This window comes from Pleurodeles waltl, chromosome 2_2 (assembly GCF_031143425.1).
Source record: "Pleurodeles waltl isolate 20211129_DDA chromosome 2_2, aPleWal1.hap1.20221129, whole genome shotgun sequence".
NCBI classification, from domain to species: Eukaryota; Metazoa; Chordata; class Amphibia; order Caudata; family Salamandridae; genus Pleurodeles; species Pleurodeles waltl.
Genome location: NC_090439.1, coordinates 1,129,391,185 through 1,129,411,627, shown reverse-complemented (window position 1 = coordinate 1,129,411,627; position 20,443 = coordinate 1,129,391,185). Strand labels below are relative to the sequence as shown.

The following is a 20,443-nucleotide window of genomic DNA, read 5'->3' as shown; positions in this document are numbered from 1 at the left end:
GGATATGTTGAGTCTACAACCTGTTTAACAATATCTGGAGAGCTTGGGCATAGATAACTGGGAAATTATTGTATTTCGCTGACTTATTTGTTTAGGTGACTAAGGTAGACTTGGTCCTCCGGCCACTAGTGTGGGGGAATACCAGTGCTTAATTTGAGCCGGTGATGCTGGTGGAGGGGCACCAGCACTTATTTTTGGGGACTGGTATGTATTTATCCACATCAGACATTTCCCGAGGCCAACAGAGGGAAAAACAAACCAAACGAAAAGAGATACAGAAAATCTGTCACCAAGGGAGAAAGCAGACAACTGTAAGAGTGAAATAGCGGGGCAGAGTGCCTGGCAGTGAATTAAAGAGGCACGAGGTGGATTGGGGACTGTGCAGCGCTTTGGGCATCTGCACATATTATTTTACAAACAAAGCACTGGGGAAGGCATGGTAGGACAGTGTAGCAAACACAGTTGTTGCATAGCTGGAGAGATGTGCCCGGCCCATTTGTGCTTTTTCTGTCTGTGCTATGTTTCCCACAGTCAGCTCAACATCTTTGAGTCCACAGAGGGGGCTCAGTCTGCAAATTTCAGCTTCCCCTCCACCCCCCACCAAGCTAGAGAAACGTCAGCTCAACCAGCTTACCAGCCTGTCACGTGTTTTGTGCAGCAGATCATCTGAGACGTTCAAGAACTTTTTCCCCTAGAGCTGTGGAAAAGACGTGTAATTCCGGCTTCTATGAGCAGGCATTGGAAGTGGATTTTTTGTTTGTTTGAAGGTTTTTTTGGGAAATATTACAAAGTTGGCAGTGGAGAATAGAACTGCTTCCAGAAGAGATAACTGTGGTACAAGTGCTCATAGGATGTTGCCACAGTCAAACGTAGAGATGACCAGTGCCAGTGCTGACGTTGCAAAGTCGGAAGGGGAAAGTAGATGCTTGGTCTTTTTACGTGATTGAAGTTGATAGTTGTAGACCTCCATTGTTGCTACATGGGCCAAAAGACACTGTGAAGTTTGGAGTAAATCTAAGTGATCTTACTTTGGGGAATGGAGGAGTGGAGATGACATCTGCTACTAGCTCTTAAGTGAAAGAAGGATCAAATGTGTATATGTATCTAGGCGGGAGGAGTAGGGGCTCTTTTCTTCTGTGCATTAAACATTAGCACATTATTCAATATCGAAGTTTACTCAAGAGGAAGGAAGGTCGAGGATGTTAATTGTTGTGTTTAGAAGCGTTTCAAGCCTTGTCTTCTGGTTATTGATGTATGGATACACCAGCCTCCTCGCATAGAGAACTCAGTTTCCTGATATAAATTAAGAAGCATGGGCACTAGCACTGATCCTTAAGGCACATTGCAAGACGTCAAAGTACTTCTAGAGTTGAGTTTTTACCCTTCTTTCCTAATTCAATAGGAAGGATGCAACCAGCCCAGAATTTGGCCTAAAAAATCTATGTGGTGGCCCATAACCGGTACAAGTCTGTGGTAAACGGTAGAATTGAAGGCTGCTGAGACAATGAGTACAACAAGGAAGTAGGCATCTCCAGCATCCGTGATGCAGTGAATGTCATCTGGAAACTTAAGATCGGCTATTTCGATACTGCAGACACAGCGAAAGCCACATTGACAGTTGGTTATAAGGTGCTCTCCCTGTTGATAAAAGTAATTCAGTGGTTGGAGACCTCTTTCAATTTTTGTTTACTTTTTCCTGTGCTATGATATATTTGGAGTATATCTGAAACTGACAACTAGGTTTGGTCAGTGCAATTTTCATGTATGAGTTTATGGCTGATCCTTAGAATATCTGGCAAAGTTCCCTGGGAGACTGAATCATAGAGCGGCTTGCATGTTAGAATAGTTGGAAAGTAGCTTTAATGATCTTGGGAAGGGTAGTTATTAAGTACTTGTCGGGTCTGAGGGGTTTTGTGATCCTGGAGAGTTCACCTCTGCTGACCGACAAGAAATTGATCCAGGTGTTATTGGTTTTGTAAGAGAGAATTTCATAAAACATCAACTGAAATTAATATTTCCTCTGATAAATTGTATTTTCTAGTAACATAAGTGAGTAAGTCATGTCAGACGCCAAAGGCCGTCACACGTTCAATAAAACCAACCACACCAGCAGAATCCACTACTGTCTATTCGACATAAGGTTATGGCCCCTAGTCATCGACATGACGATCATTGAAAGAACTGAAAGTGATCATAATCCTCTCTCTGTCCATACGTTAGCTTTGGGCAACCACTCGCCCACGATTAACTCCCCAGTAGCAGCACCAGAGGGCATTAGCCTGGTTAACGGCAAACGACACCTAAAGTGGGACAAGGTTGCGGCTCGTCCCGCACTCATCAACGCAGCTAATAACACCCTAAAGTCTACATTAATGGACCTAGAGGTGGGTCCCGCAATACACTATAAAGAAATAAGTTTAATCCACACCTCATGCTTCAGGGATATCGCAGCCCACGTCTCAGAATCCACAGCCCATGATGGCAAGAGACCCAAAGGTAGGCACCGCTGGTTCAATAAAATGTGCCGGTCCTTAAATAAGCACCTAATCCAGCCTATTAAATCCAAGGATGCCAACGCCATCCACTTAGCTAGGAAGTCCTACAAGTCAGCCATACGCAAAGCCAAGCATGACCAAGATGATAAGTGGTGGACAGCACTGAGCGACGCTATGCGCGAGAGGAATTGTAGTCTGTTCTGGTCCCTGGCAGCGCGAGGCCCAGAAAGCAGTGGACTGAACTTTACAACCAACATCGCCCCGAAAGTCTGGGTAGACCATTTTAGTAGGCTGTACTCCCATGACCATGATAGCCCCACTCCTGTTCACATGGACCCCTGCCTAAACACTTCTTTAGCACCCACCACCGAAGTGCCCCAGCTGTTCTCTCAAAGTGACATAATATATTCCCTAGGCACCATAAAACGCGGCAGGGCCCCTGGCTCGGATGGTGTCCCAGCAGACCTGTCCTCAACCGACATAGCATCCTGGTCAAGATACCTCACCATCATAACGAACACAATAGCATCTGGGGCGCCTATCCCCGAGTCCTGGAAAGGGGCTATTGTTGTCCCGATCTTTAAAAAGGGCGACAGATCACTCCCCAGCAACTACAGACCAATTAGTCTAATTGACTGTGTGCAAAAAGTCTTCTGCCACTGCCTCTTGGGAAAGATCGAAGACTGGATGACTGAACATGATATCCTTAGTCCCCTCCAAGCCGGTTTCCGGGAAAAAATATCTACCACTGATCAAGCCCTCAGGTTCCTATTTTAATACTGGAAAACAGTCCTCATTGGTAAAGGGAGCCTATATGTAGCTTTTGTGGATCTAAAGTCTGCTTTTGACCTAGTACCTTGCAACAAACTATGGGACACTCTTTCTCCCGAATGGGAATCCCGGAGCACATCCTAGCACTATTGATACAGCTCCACGAGGGCAACTACGCACGAGTCAGGTGGGACAACAAGGGGCAACTAACTGATAGAATCCATGTATCAAGGGGTGTGCAGCAAGGGTGTGTCCTTGCCCCGACCCTTTTATCTCTGTATATCAATGAAATCGTCCTCTCCCTGCTTAGATTGGAGGCTGACGCACCATCAATTGGCACACAAAAATCCATGTCATGCTCTTCGCAGATGATACTCTCCTGATATCCAAGACCCCTGGTGGACTAAGGAAACTCCTCACGTGTTTTGAGAAATTCTGCTCAACGCAGGAACTTGAAATCAAAGCCTCTAAAACAAAACTAATGACCCTTAATAACCCATAGATCTTTTAGAGGGAAGTTTACACTAGAGGGCACCACACTTGAGAAGGTGGGCATTTTCAGCTACCTGGGTATAGCATTGACTAACAACATGTCTTGGAAAGCAAGCTTTAAAACTAAAGCAAACAGGGGTACTATTAAAAAACTTTCACCTCTCACACACAAAACCAATTCGCCCAGCAATACAGATATACAAAGCCCAGGCTGTGACCTCAGCCCTTTACGGAGCTGAACTATGGGGTTATGCCAAAATCCAAGACATAACCATCGCTGAAAACAACTTCCTAAGAAACCTTGTGTCCCTTCCGCCAAGCACTCCACTGTTCCCCCTTTTTAAGGACCTTGGTATAAAACGCATCGGTCATAAAGCCCGCCTACGCCCTCTCCTGTACTGGCGGTGTCTCTGGATTACCCCAGAGCTTGAAACCTTTACTATAGCCCTGCAAGTTATTTTAAAAGCTGATCATCTTCACAACATCCCCTGGCTACGATACATCAAGGGGTCACTTTACTCACTTGGGCTCAGTGAACTCTGGAATTCACCAACCACCTCCGCCTTTCCCTCGAAAAGCGAACTAAAGAAACTATATTGGCACATGGTAGATCACGAAGATCTAGGGGCCGCACTTCACACTACATTATCTTGTGACTTTGTTCATTTAAAAGAGACCTGCAAGTATGAGGCTTTTTGGGACATAATCACGGTCCCAAGGGAAAGGAAACTGTACTTTCAGCTCCGCATTGGAACGCTACCACTATGACTTTTCACCAGCCGCCGGTCCTACAAAGAATCAACCGCTTGTCCAGCCTGCAAAGCTCCGTCGAGAATCTCCCTCACGTCCTCTTTGCCTGCCCCGCGTACACCGCCTCACGCAGGAAATGGCTGGCCCCGGCATGCAGACTGCTGGGAATCCGCAGCTCTGAAACTGCCCTGCGAATCCATAGATCAGACACTAGGCCAACGCTAGTGATCGCCGTTGCCAAGTTCCTCGGAGCTAGCTGGATTACTAGAGGGAATTTTTTTATCTGTTTAATGGTTCCAACAAGACTGTCCCATCACACTGTTTGAGTGTATTTTATCCTTATTCCATTTTATCATTATATGTATTGTTATATTTATTACATTGTGTATTTATTTGTATTTATTGCTGCTATGCCCTTTTATGGCTCTTGTAGCTGAAATAAAGTTATTTTGACTTGAGAAAGTCATTGAATTTAAAATTGGAGGCAAGAGTTTGGGACTCTGTCAAGAGGATGATGTACTGTTTTAGTGTGGAAGTGATACCACGTGGTGCATTGTTGGTCAATCCTTCGCGGAGAAGTGTTTTGCAAATAGGGTGACTACCTTGCTTCAGGTCATTACAGATTCCATTCTGGAACTTTTCACCTAGAAATTATTGCTATCAGGTGTGTGAGTTTAATTTGTCCGATGGAAGCAAACCAGCACTACAATACCCAGTATGCATTAGATTGAGACACAAACGGCCATGACTGGATGGAAACTGTCTGTAAACGGGGCAGTCAACTTGTCGTAGACTCTCGCTATGATAACAAGACTGCTGGATTTGGGCAGCAGCACCACCAAGCATGGGGGACTGAGTCTGATCCCACACTGTGTGACAGCTCTCGGCCTAACCCTTTCCGGCTAGCTAGCAGCACCTCACCAGTACGAGATAGAAGTGATTTGTGGCAGCCTGCCGCGTGACACTCAGACTTGTCATAGAGTAAAGGATCATACCTCTTTCTCTCAGTTACATAAGTCTCATACATGCAAAGACAAAACCGATGCAGGATTTTGGTTTAATAACTTTTATTGAAGCAACTCCACTCTATGTAAAAAGGCTTATGAGGATAATGAAACACAACATTATTACAGCAGTGACCAGGAAAGTGAAACACAAGAAGAGTCCCACCATATTGTCACAATAGTGTGTCTAACATTCCTACCTTCACTACTAAGCTTCTACCAGATAGCAGTGGTAGCCCTAACCCACCCTTCTGACCCCAAGAAGGAAGCCCAACCCCCATATCTGTGTTCATAGGTTAAGAAGAGGTCTGTTAGTCTTCTGGGAGTCCTCCCACGTAATCGAAGATGAACCAAAAGTTTTCAGCAGAAACTGCAACAACATGCAGCATAAGATGGCAACTGGCTGGCATATCCCCTTTAGATTTTTGTGGGCAGTGTGATGTTGTATAATAACATTACTGTTGTTCTTAGAACTGTCTTGATGTGACAACATGTTTTTTTCTGTATAGGTTAGATAATGTTCCCTTTGGACTGGCAATAGCCGATAAATTAACGTGCACAGTCTTGGGTTGAGCACAGGATGAAATGTCCTGCAAAGAAATGAGTAACAGATTTTGCATGCAAGGACAACTGATAAAGGAATAAAAACATCTCCCCAAAAATGAAGCTTTGCTAAAATAACAAAAGGAACAAAAGCAAAATGTAACTAGGTGAGAGGGCACATGCCTCAGACCTAGAGCTAAATAATGCACCAATGTAAATGCTAAAATAACCTCACGACAACCTGATTTGCAAAGCTGAAGACATCATTTTCCTCAAGGGGTGAGTCCAGAGTTTGGGGCAAGTGTTTTTGAGGATAATCAGGCAGGAAGGAGATGTAATCTAGAGGTTAGGCTGCCAAATTTGAAATCTTGGTCCTTGGTTCTAAATTGAGATTCGGCACTTGACTGAAAATTGTATGATTGTGACCAAATCACTTGATCTCCCTTGCCTAAAAAATTTAAATATGTGAAGTGTAAAACACTAAAGAACAGTGTAAAAATATAGCAAAAAAAAAAAAATTAGCAAATCCCCATTTCATGCATTTGCTCCTGACATCAATGTGTATACCCCCTCCAACGGTCAGCGCACCGACTCTGCAGAGGATCAGCCGCCTCCCTTGACCCTGCCGGCGTTGAGGTTGACCGCTTCTCTGGTCCCACAGGCAGGCTGCCTTCGTTGCCTGCTCGAGACCGCCACTGACCCAGGTCTCCATTCCAGGAGATCAGCTGTGTCCCTGGTCCCGCCGGCAGGCTGCCTTTCTCTGCCTGTTTGGGACCGACACAGGCTCAGGTCTCTGCTTCGCCAGAGCCAGGACTCCGGCTCCAGCTTGGGACGAGACGCCTGCACGCCGTTGAGTCTGCCTGCTTCTCCGACTCCCAGAGCCGGGCAGATTTCTGTCGACCATATTTTCACCTGGTGCCTTGTCTCAGGCTTCAGCCGCCACGCCAGTCCGCCGCGGGGCGGCCCCTCCGACTCTCGTGCTGGACTCAGGCGGACCCCACGAGTCAGGTGCCCTGCCTGACCTGCGCCGCAGGTTTCCGGTCCACCGTGCTGGTCCTCCACAAGGCCCCACTTCTCTCTACTGGATTTGGAGCCCGCCTCCTTTCGGCGGGCTCCTACCTGGGGGATTTTGCCCTGATCTCACCCAGTTATTGTCAGTTGACCCACACTTAGCGGCCAGCCATTTGTTCTGGACTCACGGTGCTGACTCCACAAGCCGAGAGCCCCGTTCCCTCTCAGCTGGAGGTTTTATTCTCCCTATTGGAGCCCTCGCTTGCCGAACGCCGGAATCCTAGCCCTCCTTAACGCCATACCAAGGATCGAACTACCTGATCTGGAGCCCCCGGTGAGTGTTATCCTCATTTTCTACCAGGATTATAGTGCTGACTCTGCCCTGTTTCCCGGTTTGGACCCTCTTTTGACCTTCCTTCGACCATCTCTGCTTTCTGGGAAAAACGGTTCACGGTGAACCACATCCAGGTACACCTTTACTGGAATAACCTCTGCCCTTTTTCTTCTCTGAAACCTTTGGACTTTCTTTTCCCAGTACTCATGGCTGATGCATTATAACCCCATTGTCCCCCTCCCCTGGGGCCATCTTCCTCCCCTGAACTAATGTCGGTGGGGCCAGTGCAGCTCTTGCGAGATGCAAGCCGTCCACCTTTCATTCATCCTTAGCTAGTGGTTACCCTCCCACCCTCTCACACAAGATCGTTCTGTATCCGCCTCACTCCCAGCACTGGCACTTTAATCTGGATCTCCCTAGTTTCTACACCTACCGCAATCTGTAGGACTTCTTAACCCCTTTTCGAGCAACTTTACCTAGGTAGGATGAACATCCTACTGATGACCCCCTCCCCCCCCCCCCCCACTCCCAGTCTAGTGCCCCGTCCCCCTACCTTGCCCTAATCTCCACCTTCCACCCCCTCTAGCATCCTTTTAACCCCATTACGAGCACTGGCCTTTTTCACTGGCACATGATGTTGATCCCCACAGGACCAACTATCTCACCCATCTCCTCCTTCCTTAAACCCCACGGGCCCAACTCCTTCTCCATATTCCCCCCCCCCCCCCCCCCCCCCCAACCACCTGTCCTCCACTGCGTTGAAAAACTTTAAGCGCAACACCCGGAGCTACTTATTGCTGACACCTATTACAATGCCCATAAAGGCCCGAAAAGGACAGATCTTACCTTCTTCACTAAACACCCTGCTAGATGGAACACCCTCCTCACTAGCCACCTCCTCCCCACCAAAACTATACTAATATCCCATACAGTTGCAAACTCTCTATCTCCAGCTCCCCCTCGTTCCAGGGAAACGTCATCATCTCCATCTTCAGAAATGGAACCATCATGATTCAAGCTAATGACACCTCCGTGCTTTCGAATCCATATTCCATCTTTGAAGTCAGCCCTCCCACACCCTCAATCCCCCCCCCCCCTTAGCCCCTCGACACTCCACTCTACCCCCACCATCCCCTGCTCCCCCTCCACTCCCAAAGTCTCTAGCCACATCTTGTTTGACCTTCCTATCCCCATCAACCCCTCTCCCCCCTGGCCAAGCCCCTTACTCCCCTAACCCTAAAACCCTCAATCACAACATCTGCTCAGTCTCCCTATCCCACACCTCCTCTACCCCCTCACGCAATACCTTTTCACCCCCGAACCTCTCCAAGACTCCCCCTACACTGTCTCCCCTCCTAACCCTTCTCCCTCTGCCCTCCAACAGACTAGACTCGATGAACCATAGAGATCCTCATATTCAACCCTCCTCCCCCACCACCTCTAACCCACTCCCTGACGCCAATCCCATTCACTCCACGACTGCCTCCTATAACCTACTACCCAGGGATCTTAAAACCCATCAGAAACAGTCGCCTCAGACCACAGCTAAAACGAACCTCATCTCCCACTCCCCCACCCCCAAACCCACCTCCTCCTCAAAAATCAATGAACGACTCTCCAATCTCGAATCTCAACTCGAACTCATCATACAGGGCATCAACATGATAGCGAGAAGCCTCAACCCACTGATGCACCCCTCCCAGTCCCAGACACACACGCCTTCGCCGGACAAGAACTCCCAACAGAGTCTCCTCTGGCCCTCCAGACCCTTCCAGCTAAACACCTCGAGACCAAGAAGAACAATCTCTCCTTTATCTCACAATGAAGCTATTAAACTCGCTCATTCTTACAACCCGCTCCTACCTATCCTGATCCCCCGCCCAACATACAGGTCATCACTGGCCTCAGGAGACATCACATACAGCCTTCCTCACCCAGACCCCCTGCTCACCTTGTTAATATCCCCTCCATCCCTTCCAGGCCAGACCCCAAGATCTATCCGCACACTAACTGCATGCTCATAAACTGCAGATCAGCAGTCAAACACGCTACGGATCTTACTGATGACATCCTCAATCATAACATTGACATTGCCTTCGTCACAGAAACCTTGATGACTGAACTCTCGCAACCGATCATGGACATCCTCGTCCCTCCTGGCTACTCTATTTCCAACAAAGAGAGAAAAGACCGCCCGGGGGGATGCATTGCCATCCTCCACAAAAATACCATAGAAATAGTTAAAAGACTCATTCAACTACAACTCCTGTGAACACCTTAATGCCTCCATAAAGACTAGTGACAATTCCGAGTTGACCTTCCACCTTCTCTACCACCCCGTGGTAACACTCAACCTTTTGCCGACCACCTAGCTGACCTAATAACACATTGCTCCCTCTCCTGCCCCAACTTCATCATCTTGGGTGACCTCAACCTCCGCTGGAATGACGAGAACAATGCGCTCATCCAAACCCTAAATGACCTTCTTCACAGCAACAACCTTTCCCAACATTGCAAGGGCCAAACCCACATCAAAGGTGCTACACTAGATGCGATAATAGCGCATAAAGACTCACTCACGGTCGATGATATCCTTGCTGTCGACTGGTCAGATCATCACATCATCCTTTTCCATCTCAACTACACCCCCCAACTCACTACCCATTCCCAAAAGTCACTTAGTTGGAAAAGGAATATCAGCCAAATCCCTTTATCTACTCTGGAAGAAAAAATCACCTCCCTTTACCTCCCCCTTCGTCCAACCTCTCCATGACTGAGTTAACCACCCACTACAACTCGACTAGAACTACCATACTTGATCAGTTAGCCCCACTAAAACTAAAAAGGTTGAGAAGCGCACCATCCAGAGCCTGGTTCAACAAGGATCTCAATTTAGAGAGAAGACAACTAAGAGCAGCCGAAAGACTCTGGAGATCCCACCCACCTTGAGCAACTCAGAAGAGCACGGAGAAGCTACAAAAAACACATATACAGTGCTCTAGACCGAGCCAAAAACGGCCTTAAGGAGCTCTTTAACATCATCAAACAACAAACTACTAAATCTACTCCCAACCCCTTACCTACTACCACAGACACTTGTGTCAATTTTGCCAATTTCTTCAACGATAAAATCACAGAGATTGAGCTTTCCCTGTACTGGATACCCCCCTAGCAAAGAGCCCCCCCCCCTCCCTCCACTAACAATTTTATTCCTGTTCCATACCTCTCCGACAACCCGCCTCTCAAAACTGAAAACAATCTCCCCAACTGGATGCAGCTGTCGACGCCCGCCAGCTGGAGATCCTTCCAACCCCTCCTGGTATCGGACATCTCCAAACTTATGTCCACCTCCAAAACATCCTCCCACCTAGCCGACCCTCTCCCTTCTTCCCTGGCAAAAAAAAAACTCCACCAGGCCCTCTCCTCGACATGGACTAAGATCATCAATGGCTCCCTTCAAACCGGTGTGATTCCTGACTGCCTTAAACTAGGCCAAATCACGCCAATTCTAAAGAAACTAGGAGCCGACCCCAACAACCTCCATAACTGCAGACCAGTCTCCAACCTTCCCTTCCTTGCCAAAACTCTAGAGAAATGTGTTCTCCAACAACTAACCCATCATATCGATAACAACAACCTCCTCAACCCTCTACAATCAGGCTTCCGTAAAGGCTGTAGTACAGAATCAGCCATCCTCAACATAGTAGATGACCTCCACAACTCCCTTGACTCCGACCGACCCTGTCTACTGATTCTCCTTGACCTAACAGCGGCCTTTGACACTGTCGACCACAAACTCCTTCTCGACTCCCTCCAGAAGAGACTCTGCATTGAAGGTACTGTCCTCAGCTGGTTTTCCTCCTTCTTACAAAACTGAACGCAACAAGTAAAACTTATCAACTCGACCTCAACCACCTCATTTATTACCAGAGCAGTCCCCCAAGGATCTGTCCTCTCCCATTCTCTTCAACATCTACATGGACCCTCTTACCATCATTCTTGCTCAAGCCAATATCCCCTTCCATCTCTATGCTGATGACACGCAACTCTATATTGAAATATCCTCTTTAGAAGATATCCACCATCTGAACAACACCCTTAAAGAAGCCCAATGTTGGCTTTCTCATAACCATCTCAAACTAAATCAAGATAAGACAGAAATACTCCTCCTCTCGAAATCAAACCAGCTACCTCAATTGCAAGAATGGCTAAAATCCATTGACTCTCTCAAATGTACTCTCACCCCATCTATCACGGTCAAATCTCTGGGAATCACTCTGGACTCCAACTTGACTATGCAGTACCACATCAAGAAGAACGCTAATCACGCTTTCCTCAGCCCTAAACTTCTGCACAAAATCAAATCCTTCATTCCCCAGGATGACCTCAAACAGGCCACTCAAGCACTGCTACTCTGAAGAGTAGACTATGGGATCTCCATCCTTACCGGCACGGCCAAATCCCAACTTGCCCCTATGAGGTCCACTGTTCATGCAGCTGCCAGACCGGTGACGGGAAATAAAAAATATGACCACATCTCCCTGGCCCTGAAGAGTCTGAAATGGCTCCCGAGTGAGGCCCGTTGCTCGTTCCGCACTGCTTGCCTAACACACAAAGCCCTTCACACTTGGAAACCATTATACCTCGCAAAAAAACTCTTGAAAGCTGGTCAAACTAGATCTCTAAGAAGTACAAACTCCCTCCTCCTCCTCCTCTTCCTTCTCCTCCTGCCAAAATCCAAAAAGCAAAAAACTCGGTCATGCTCCTTCTCAAACAACGCGCTGAGAATATGGAACTCCATACCCACCCACATCAGATCTAATCCTTCCCATCAGGTCTTCAAGAAGTTACTTAAAGAATACCTCCTAGACCAACCTCCACAACAAAAAGAATCTCTTAACCCCCACCCCACCACTGCCAGAACGCTATCCTTTTGTTCATGAGAACCCTTCGGTATAATCGGTCTGTAATGTGATTCTTATATTTTTTGTGTATTTTTCATATGTTTATTATCTATTCTGTTGTAAAGCGCTCTAATACCCTCTCGGTCTTGCCAGCACTATAGAAAACTCTCAAATAAATAAATATACACTACCTCATTGCTTAGTAGCTAGATCTGTGTGATAGCAAAGCCGTGGATAATACATTTGTTTTTTTAATTTTTTATTTAAAGAGTTTTATAAAAAGCAAACCTGACCAAAGGGTATCCGAGCACTGTACATAGAAAAACTTACACCCATTGTAAAACAAATCTAGTCCAAGGACAAAAGGTCTGTCGACAGTGATCGTTCTCCGGAGATGTGATCACAAGGCTTCCGTGATTCAGTAAGATGGTGTCGGGTGGTCCCTGGGTCATCGCGGGTCTCGATGGTGGCTCCTTGAGGGACTGCACACTTGAACGGGGATTTGCTATATAGTGTGGTGCCCACTCATTGCAAGCAATTTGAGTGAGCAGAGGTGAACCATTTTATAGCGTTTCTGGGTAGCCCCATTCTGTGTTCCAGTAGAACTAGAAGAGTGCTATGATTCACTGTGTTGAACTCCGAAAAAAGGTTGAAGAGGATGAGTGGGCAAGAGTCATTATGGTCTAGGATTTCATGAGTGCCATCCATGATGTGCAGAATAGCTGTTTCTGTGCTTCGTCCCTGTCTGAATCCAGATTGGAACTTGACGAGCAAGTTAAACTGTTCGATGTGCTGACGTAGTTAATTGTGTACACGTTTTCCCAATAGTTTCACAAGAAGGGTAAGTTTGAGACGGAGGAAAATTGTTTAGGTCTGGCAGGCTTCCTTTATTTATTTTTTTAGGATCAGAGTTACTTGTGCAATCTTCAAGAAGTCTGGGATTAGCCTTGAGTTAGTGATAAATTAACGTTCTTCGTCCAGAGGGGGAAAACCAGTTGACTGATGTCCTTAATGATCACAGAGGGGATTGGGCCATTGAAATGTCAGTTTCTTTATTGGGATATTTGAGAGTATCCGCCTTCTCAAAGGTTGGCATGTCCACCTGGGAGCTGTGTTTATTCAGAATCCACTCCCAGTTCTTTCCATGTCTATTGTGATAGCTTCTTTGACTTTCATTATTTTCTCTTCATAAAGGTTGAGAATGCATCACAAGACTCAGTCAAGGTGTTGGTGTTCATGGAGGGATTGTTGGTTCCTGTTTGACAGTTCTGAAGAGTTTCCTTGGCTGTTTTGTTTTTGCGTTATCTAGTTGGTATCTGAAGATAGCTGCTCTGGCATTCCAGATGCTTTTTTTTTTTTTTGTAGTCGGTTCTGCTCTCCCGCAGTTGGTTCAGGTGGGTCACCAATGGGTTATGTCTCTATGATTCTCAGTGTCCTCCTTTCTTCATTTAAATGTTGGTTGTACAAAGTGTGTGCTAACTTGTATTGGTGCCTTTGAGGCGAAGCGGGGCTACTACCTCCATTATTGCTGTCTGTTTGCTTTTAGTGATCAGTCAGTTCTTGCCCTCCTTGCACTCTGCTAGGGTGTGAGATTCCTCTGGTACAGAGGTAAGGTTCTTGTGTCTCTTGCCCAGTGTTTGGGTTTGAGTCCTTGGCCTCTAGATTTCTGAATATTTTGCTAAGATGTGGAAGAGGATGACTCGAGAGTTATAGTTAAGCCAACATTGCTATGCAGATAATGTCCAAGTAATACAACTTGTTGACATTGGTAATATCAGCGTGTGAGCATTGCAGAGTCTTGAATAGATCCTTTGGGCTACCGGGTAGATTGAATCTTCTGTGCCCTAGCGGTCTTGGGGCTTTCCCTTGGGCTTGATGATCGGGGGAAAGTGGTGCCTCACTGCCTCCTCCTGTGACTGTGACACACGGGAAAACAGTATAGAGACTCAGCAGGGACTTCTATATGGGGCTCCTGACCGGTTATAGCTCTTTCATGTTTATTATACACTATTTTTTTTTATTTAGCAAATGAATCACAATAATGTCAAACAGCACAGATGGCTAACCAAAAACGAAATACATTATACTATAATCTCCCAAAGCCTACATTGTTTGTCTTTTGATTCTGAGTGATGTATCCCAAAGAAACCCTGTATCTCTCCTTCGCTGTCTCCATGAAGCTCTGTCCACTCATTCTCTGTAGCCCTTTTCAGTCTGTGTGGAGCTCTGTCCTCTCATTCTCTGTAGCCCTTCTGGATCTGCGCAGAGCTCTGTCCACTCATTCTCTGTAGCCCTTCTCGGTCTGCGCGGAGCTCTGTCCACGCATTCTCTGTAGCCCTTCTCGGTCTGCGCGGAGCTCCAACCTCTCATTCTCTGCAGTACGTTATGGACTTCCTGGAGCTCCACCCACACATCCTTTGTAGACCTTCACGGTTTGTGTGGAGCTCTGCCTTGGTATTCTCCTTCTCTTGTGAGGGCTATACATAATACTTAAGTTTGAATAAAATGTGCATACAAAACAGCACAAATAATTAAAAATGTCATGACAAAATGTAGACAGATTTCAAAACATTTGATAACGATAGAGTTCATACGTCATGACCCCCTAAATCATACTCTGTACAGGTGATTACAAATCAGATTGTGGAAGTGACTGTCTAGGAAAGAACTTTGGCGAATGCTACATGTGAATAAGGTAATTCAGATTCAATGAACATGAACATATTGTAACTCACCATAACACGTTCACCAGTAACACACACTCTACACTAGGTCTTCACTTTACTAAGTGCCCATTCCTGTGAATATACATTTGTCCCCTCCGTTTCTCACTTGTTCATCACAGCTATGTATGGCCCAGCCTCCCGTCTCTGAGGCGCGCCCCCTTGCCACATGACATCTTAATTCCACCCTCTGCCATTCCATCCCACTCACTGGACAAGCCTCAAACAGTGGTCAGCAGCGTAGAGCAGAAAACCCTGCCATCCTTCAACTGGGTCCTACTGGGCATGACATTCAGATGGTCCCCACAGGCTCTTTGCATAGACTGTGCTGGATGATTGTGAGATGTTACACTGTGAGGCAGTGGAGCTTTTATGAAGAGTGCCAGGACATTATTAGGGGTGTCTGTGTAAATATTGTAGTCTTGTCAATGACTCCTAGAATACAATTCCAGAATATTAGTGGAAGAAAGGGGAAAAAGGGGCCAAATATCACCCCAGAATGCATTCACAGCCTTATCACTGTTCTATGCAATGTTGTAACTTTGGAACCCCTATAATGCCTTGGTATGTTTCTAGGTGCTGAAGGATCCCGGGAAGCCCCAGTCCAAAGGAAACTTCTGGACTGTCGATGTGAGCCGCATCCCCTTAGAGCTGCTAAAGCTGCAGAACACAGCTACTTCCCGGAAGGATGCTGCGGTGTTTGCCCGCGACCTAGCGCCTTACATCTTCAATGGCTGGAAATATACCGGTGGAGAGAACCCACACCACAACCAAGAAAACCAGTTTCCATTGGGTACGTCAAGGTTCCAGGAGAATGATTCCTACCTGAAATCTAACGTAGCTAAATCCACTAATCCCTTCATGATTGAGTCTCTACTTAATCACTTGCCTGAGATGGGCTTTAATTCAAAGATTTCAGGGCTGGAGAAGCCATTCCAGTCTATGGAGTCTCGACAGTATATGAACAATGGACGTGATTTTCCGATGGTGCCATATCCTCACATATCCACTCAGTATGGTCTTCCATTGAATAGTCTTCCCACAAATAGTCTTGTATTGAACGCCAATGAATTCCAAGCCATGTCTTACAGACCACCGTCGGCTTCATTGCCACCACCCTCCAGTCCTGGCTTTTCTGCTAGCACACCAAATAATCGAAGGACATTCTCTTCTGCCTCCAGCATATCTGCCATCTCCCTCAGCTCGATATCGGATGACGAAAAGGATTGCTTGAATCAGCAAATGCAAACCAAGGTGTGCACAAGACCCAACAAACGCCCAAGAGTGCAAGAGACAAGCGATGAGTCTGATTGTGATAGTGGATCCAGATCAGATTCTGAAGATGCCAGGACTGTACCACAAATTGACCCTCTTCATAAAACCCAACATCAGCCCTGGGAGCTGCCCACATCATACACCAAGTGTGTACCCCCTAATGTTGTGGCACCTCCTAACATGCACCTTACCATTCCATTTCCAACCTTGCCTTACTACAGCTACAGGCCGGTGACTTGCATGAGCCCTGCCTACTGGAGTTTGACCTCTTCACCATGCACCCCTCAGCAGCAGAGCCATCAGTCACAGCTTCCAGCCAACTTGGACAACATGCTGCAGTCAATGCCACCCAACAAAAGTGTTTATGATGTCTGGAGAAGTCACCCAGGTGATGTGATCAATCCAGCATTTTTCTACCAACAGTTTGCTCCTGTAGCCACTAATGTTAGTGGTCCTAATCAGAACTTCTACTGATCACAGTTGAGATTGGATTTAAAGAGGCACAAAGACATCCTTAGTGTTGTATTTTGCTTGGAACCAAGGGAAATGGCACAGTAAATTAATTGATATCACCCTTTCTCCTCTTCCCCTTTTTGCAACTTATGTTGGCCATGCACAATCCCAATGTCTGGAGTCTTTCTTCCCATACAGTGTAAATCCTATGCATGCTGGTACCTATGTGCACCCACCTTAATACTACTCTCCTGCATTAGTGAACATTTAAAGTATGATGGTATGAGGGATTTAATATTGCTTTGTACCATTGTGTCGCTCACCATTCAAAAGACGTGGGTACCAGAAGCAAAGTAGTGGCGTGTTTTAAAGTGTCTGTGTGCGCATGTATATGTGGTGGGCACATGCATGTATTTTTCTTATGATCCAAAGCGTGGTTTATCAATGTTGACTGAGCTGTGCAGTGTACATATATCATGACCAGTTATTGCTCATTTTACGTAACTGGTGCTGTGTGCCTTGTGTAAAATATTGTATGATATGGTCTCTTTTTTCATGTTTTTACATAAATCCGTCCTGATCAAATCTTGAGTCCATCCTTTCACTAAAATTAAGTTTGCAGAGGCAGGCCTTTCTGTAACAAACTGGATTTGAATGACTAGTTGTACATACACTTGTATTGTTGCATACTTACAAAGGCAGTCAAACATGGAAAAGTCCACTAAAATTCAATCAAAAAGTACCCTTCTCTAACAAGAATGCAACATTTTGACTAGCATTCAAATTAGGCAAATCTATGGGTTTCTAGGCATTATATTTTGCACATTTGAGCTTGTGCAGGTGCAAACAATTACAAGCTCATCTGGTGGCCACTGTTACCAAGGCTGAAAATATCAAATGTAAACTGCTAACAAAACGTTTCAAAAGAGATTGTGAGCAAAGTTAAAATACACTGCACTTGTCTAGTGGCAAGAGAGGACAATTAGTTGTTCCACTGATAAATGTTTTGTGGAATTCATACAACTGACTCTAGGTGCTCATTCTTTACTTTCAAACCTGTTCATTTTCACATCACCAGGTCTTTCATAAGGTGAAGAAATATGTTCTTTTTTTAAATTCCTCAGTCATTTCTTTGCTGATTGTGGTTGGAGATGCAAAATGTGTTCAGAAGTAACATTCCTCAGTCATTGTTTTATACCATGTTTTGTCATTTTCAGATGGTCCCTGTTCCCGTTTAGAGCACTTGAAATACTTTCTGAGACTTCTTTAAATATCTTTTTTAGGCAAAGGAATAGTACAGATTGCACATAGTAAGCAAGCAAAATAAAACATATGATGAAGTTAAGTTATGGAACAAAACTGAAACCTCCTGAACAAGAATCTTTAAAAAGAAAGTCAGTATGTGAAACCTCATACTATGGTTAGGACGAAATGGCAAATTTTAAGAGTACCTCAGTTAATCTACATTTTCTAAATTGCTACTTGTTTCCCCGTTTTAGGATGAATTTGAGCACGCTCTATTAATAAGTCATTGTTTTGTGGTAACTTCCTCTGAGAAATGAAAATCATTGTGCTTTTTATATGTGGTGCAATATATATTATTTTTACATCTTTACATCCACTGTGGGGTTTCCCATTGCTTTTGAAGGGATCTTTTTATGACCTAAGGAGGAAAACCACACCGTTCCCTCAGTAACGGATGCACATGATGTATAGATTGAAGGAGTTTCTCCATTCTAGTGACGAAATAAAGAACTAGGAGCGACCCGGTATTCTTGGAAACCTGGGTAATGTAATACTAGACAGTTCCCTTGGATTCACTCGAAAGGTTTTTTTCACAAGTAGAACAAATGTTGAACGCAGTTCAACTGTATATACAAAGACAAGCAAGTAGGTGCTCCATGTGCCGCTGCCGTGCCAGTGCCTAGTGAAAAGACGTGAAAGTGCATGCAGAACAATAAAGGTAAAAGACAACATTTTGGGAATTATTTTGTACAGACCTGAGTGCATATACCAGTGTCCATTCAGGTGGCAAAATTACTTGTAATCAATGTTCAGACAGTATAGTAAACACTTTGATGTTTTAACCCTTGATAAAGATTAGTAAGTCTTCATCAGGACAAAAAGTTAATGAAACACTCTCTATACATGGTAACTAGTAGCTTCTAATTATTCAGGATGAAGTGCAGACAAATCAAGTGCAAAGAGAACAGAATCACCTTAAAGGATCTGTAGCTAAAATCAAATCTGCAGTGTGCGCTGTTTTGAGTTTTGCTTTGGATCTTTTAAAGAAATGGCAAAATTTCTTTGTACCTTGTTTGTCTGAAATTCATTCTGAATAATTAAAAGTTAGTAGTTATCATGTATTGACTGAGGATGCACCAATCATCTTGTTGTCCTAATGAAGACCCTATAATTAATCATCACCTGGGGTCGAAACATCGACATGTTTAGTATGTCAGTGGGACATTAATTGTACATAATTTTGGAGTCTGGACTGATACTGAGGTCTGTACTCTGATGGGAACTATTTTGCACAGCCAGTATTGTATTTTATTTTGAATGTTCTGCTATGCATAGTCCCATCTTTTTACAGGTCACTTGTACTGTGCTGTCACATGAAGCACCAACTTTCTTTTCTTTGTAGACTCAATTGAACTGTAATCAATACAAGTTCTGCATGTTCAAAAGGTTTTACTTCATACATGTTTCATGCGGATTAGCTCATTCTGGCTCATCAATTAAGGGATTGAATTTTCATTCATCAGAAGAGTAAAAATATGTAGGAGAATAAAAATTCATTTAATCTTTTTTTCTATCAATCAATAAGGAACTATCCCCAAATAAAGTCAAACACTGGCCTAGATTTGATTTGAATTGATTTTGAAGTCTCTAAAGCACCCTTTATCATCATCAGACTGTGATGTACAGGGATGGTTTAGTCACAGCCGTCTTAAATGACAATTTGCTAGATGTTTTCATAAACATAAAACATTGTTCATTACCATTACTGATTTTAATTTCTGAAAGATTTACAAATGGACATCACTTTGCATTGATCTAATGTTTAGTCCTTTTGTAAGCTTGGACTTTTGTTCTTACTTGGACTGAAGATCTGTAATCTTTTACTAAATATAATTGCTTTCACACTAAACCAGATTTCTGTCCTGCTTTGATGTCACATTTTTGAAAGGTTGCAGGCAGTTTCACAAAGTTGAGAACTGGTGTCATGACTACCTAAAAGATTATTGTAAGATCGTCAACTTAAGGCAATTGCTGAAAAAAGACTGTTTATAATTTTCTGAATAGTGTAGATGGTTTTAAATGCATAGTTATCAAACAGTTATGTTAAGGACTGTGAATAAAGTGATCAAGTTTGTGTTCAATATTGCCATATTGGTGTAAGTAATGAGTGTGATTACAAAGGTTCAAGAAATGCAGTCAACTTTCCTTGTTTGTCATTGGTCTTGGGTACTTTTTATGTCAACTAACAATGTCCACTGCTTAGCGCTTTTTCTAATATAAGTGTTTGATGCAATATCTTGTTTCCCTGCGATGGTTAATGCTGATAAATAGTACTGTTTTTCTCCATCTTGTACAGTGATGTCCAACTTGGGTCTATTTTGGCCAGATCTATGCCTCATTCTCAGGGTAACCACCAAATAAGTACACAGTTCTGGTCTTTGAT

The 20,443-nt window shown here is 44.7% G+C and overlaps 1 protein-coding gene across 1 annotated transcript in view; it reads left to right on the top strand.

Annotated features, from left to right (window-relative positions):
* Positions 1-19,775, top strand: part of LOC138282938 (forkhead box protein H1-like) — a 39,374-nt gene extending 19,599 nt beyond the window's left edge. The window contains exon 4 of the mRNA XM_069221002.1: positions 15,604-19,775. Coding sequence (XP_069077103.1) covers positions 15,604-16,776 — 1,173 coding nt within the window. The 3' untranslated portion in view covers positions 16,777-19,775. The remainder of the gene's footprint in view (positions 1-15,603) is intronic.
* The last annotated feature ends 668 nt before the right edge of the window (positions 19,776-20,443 follow it).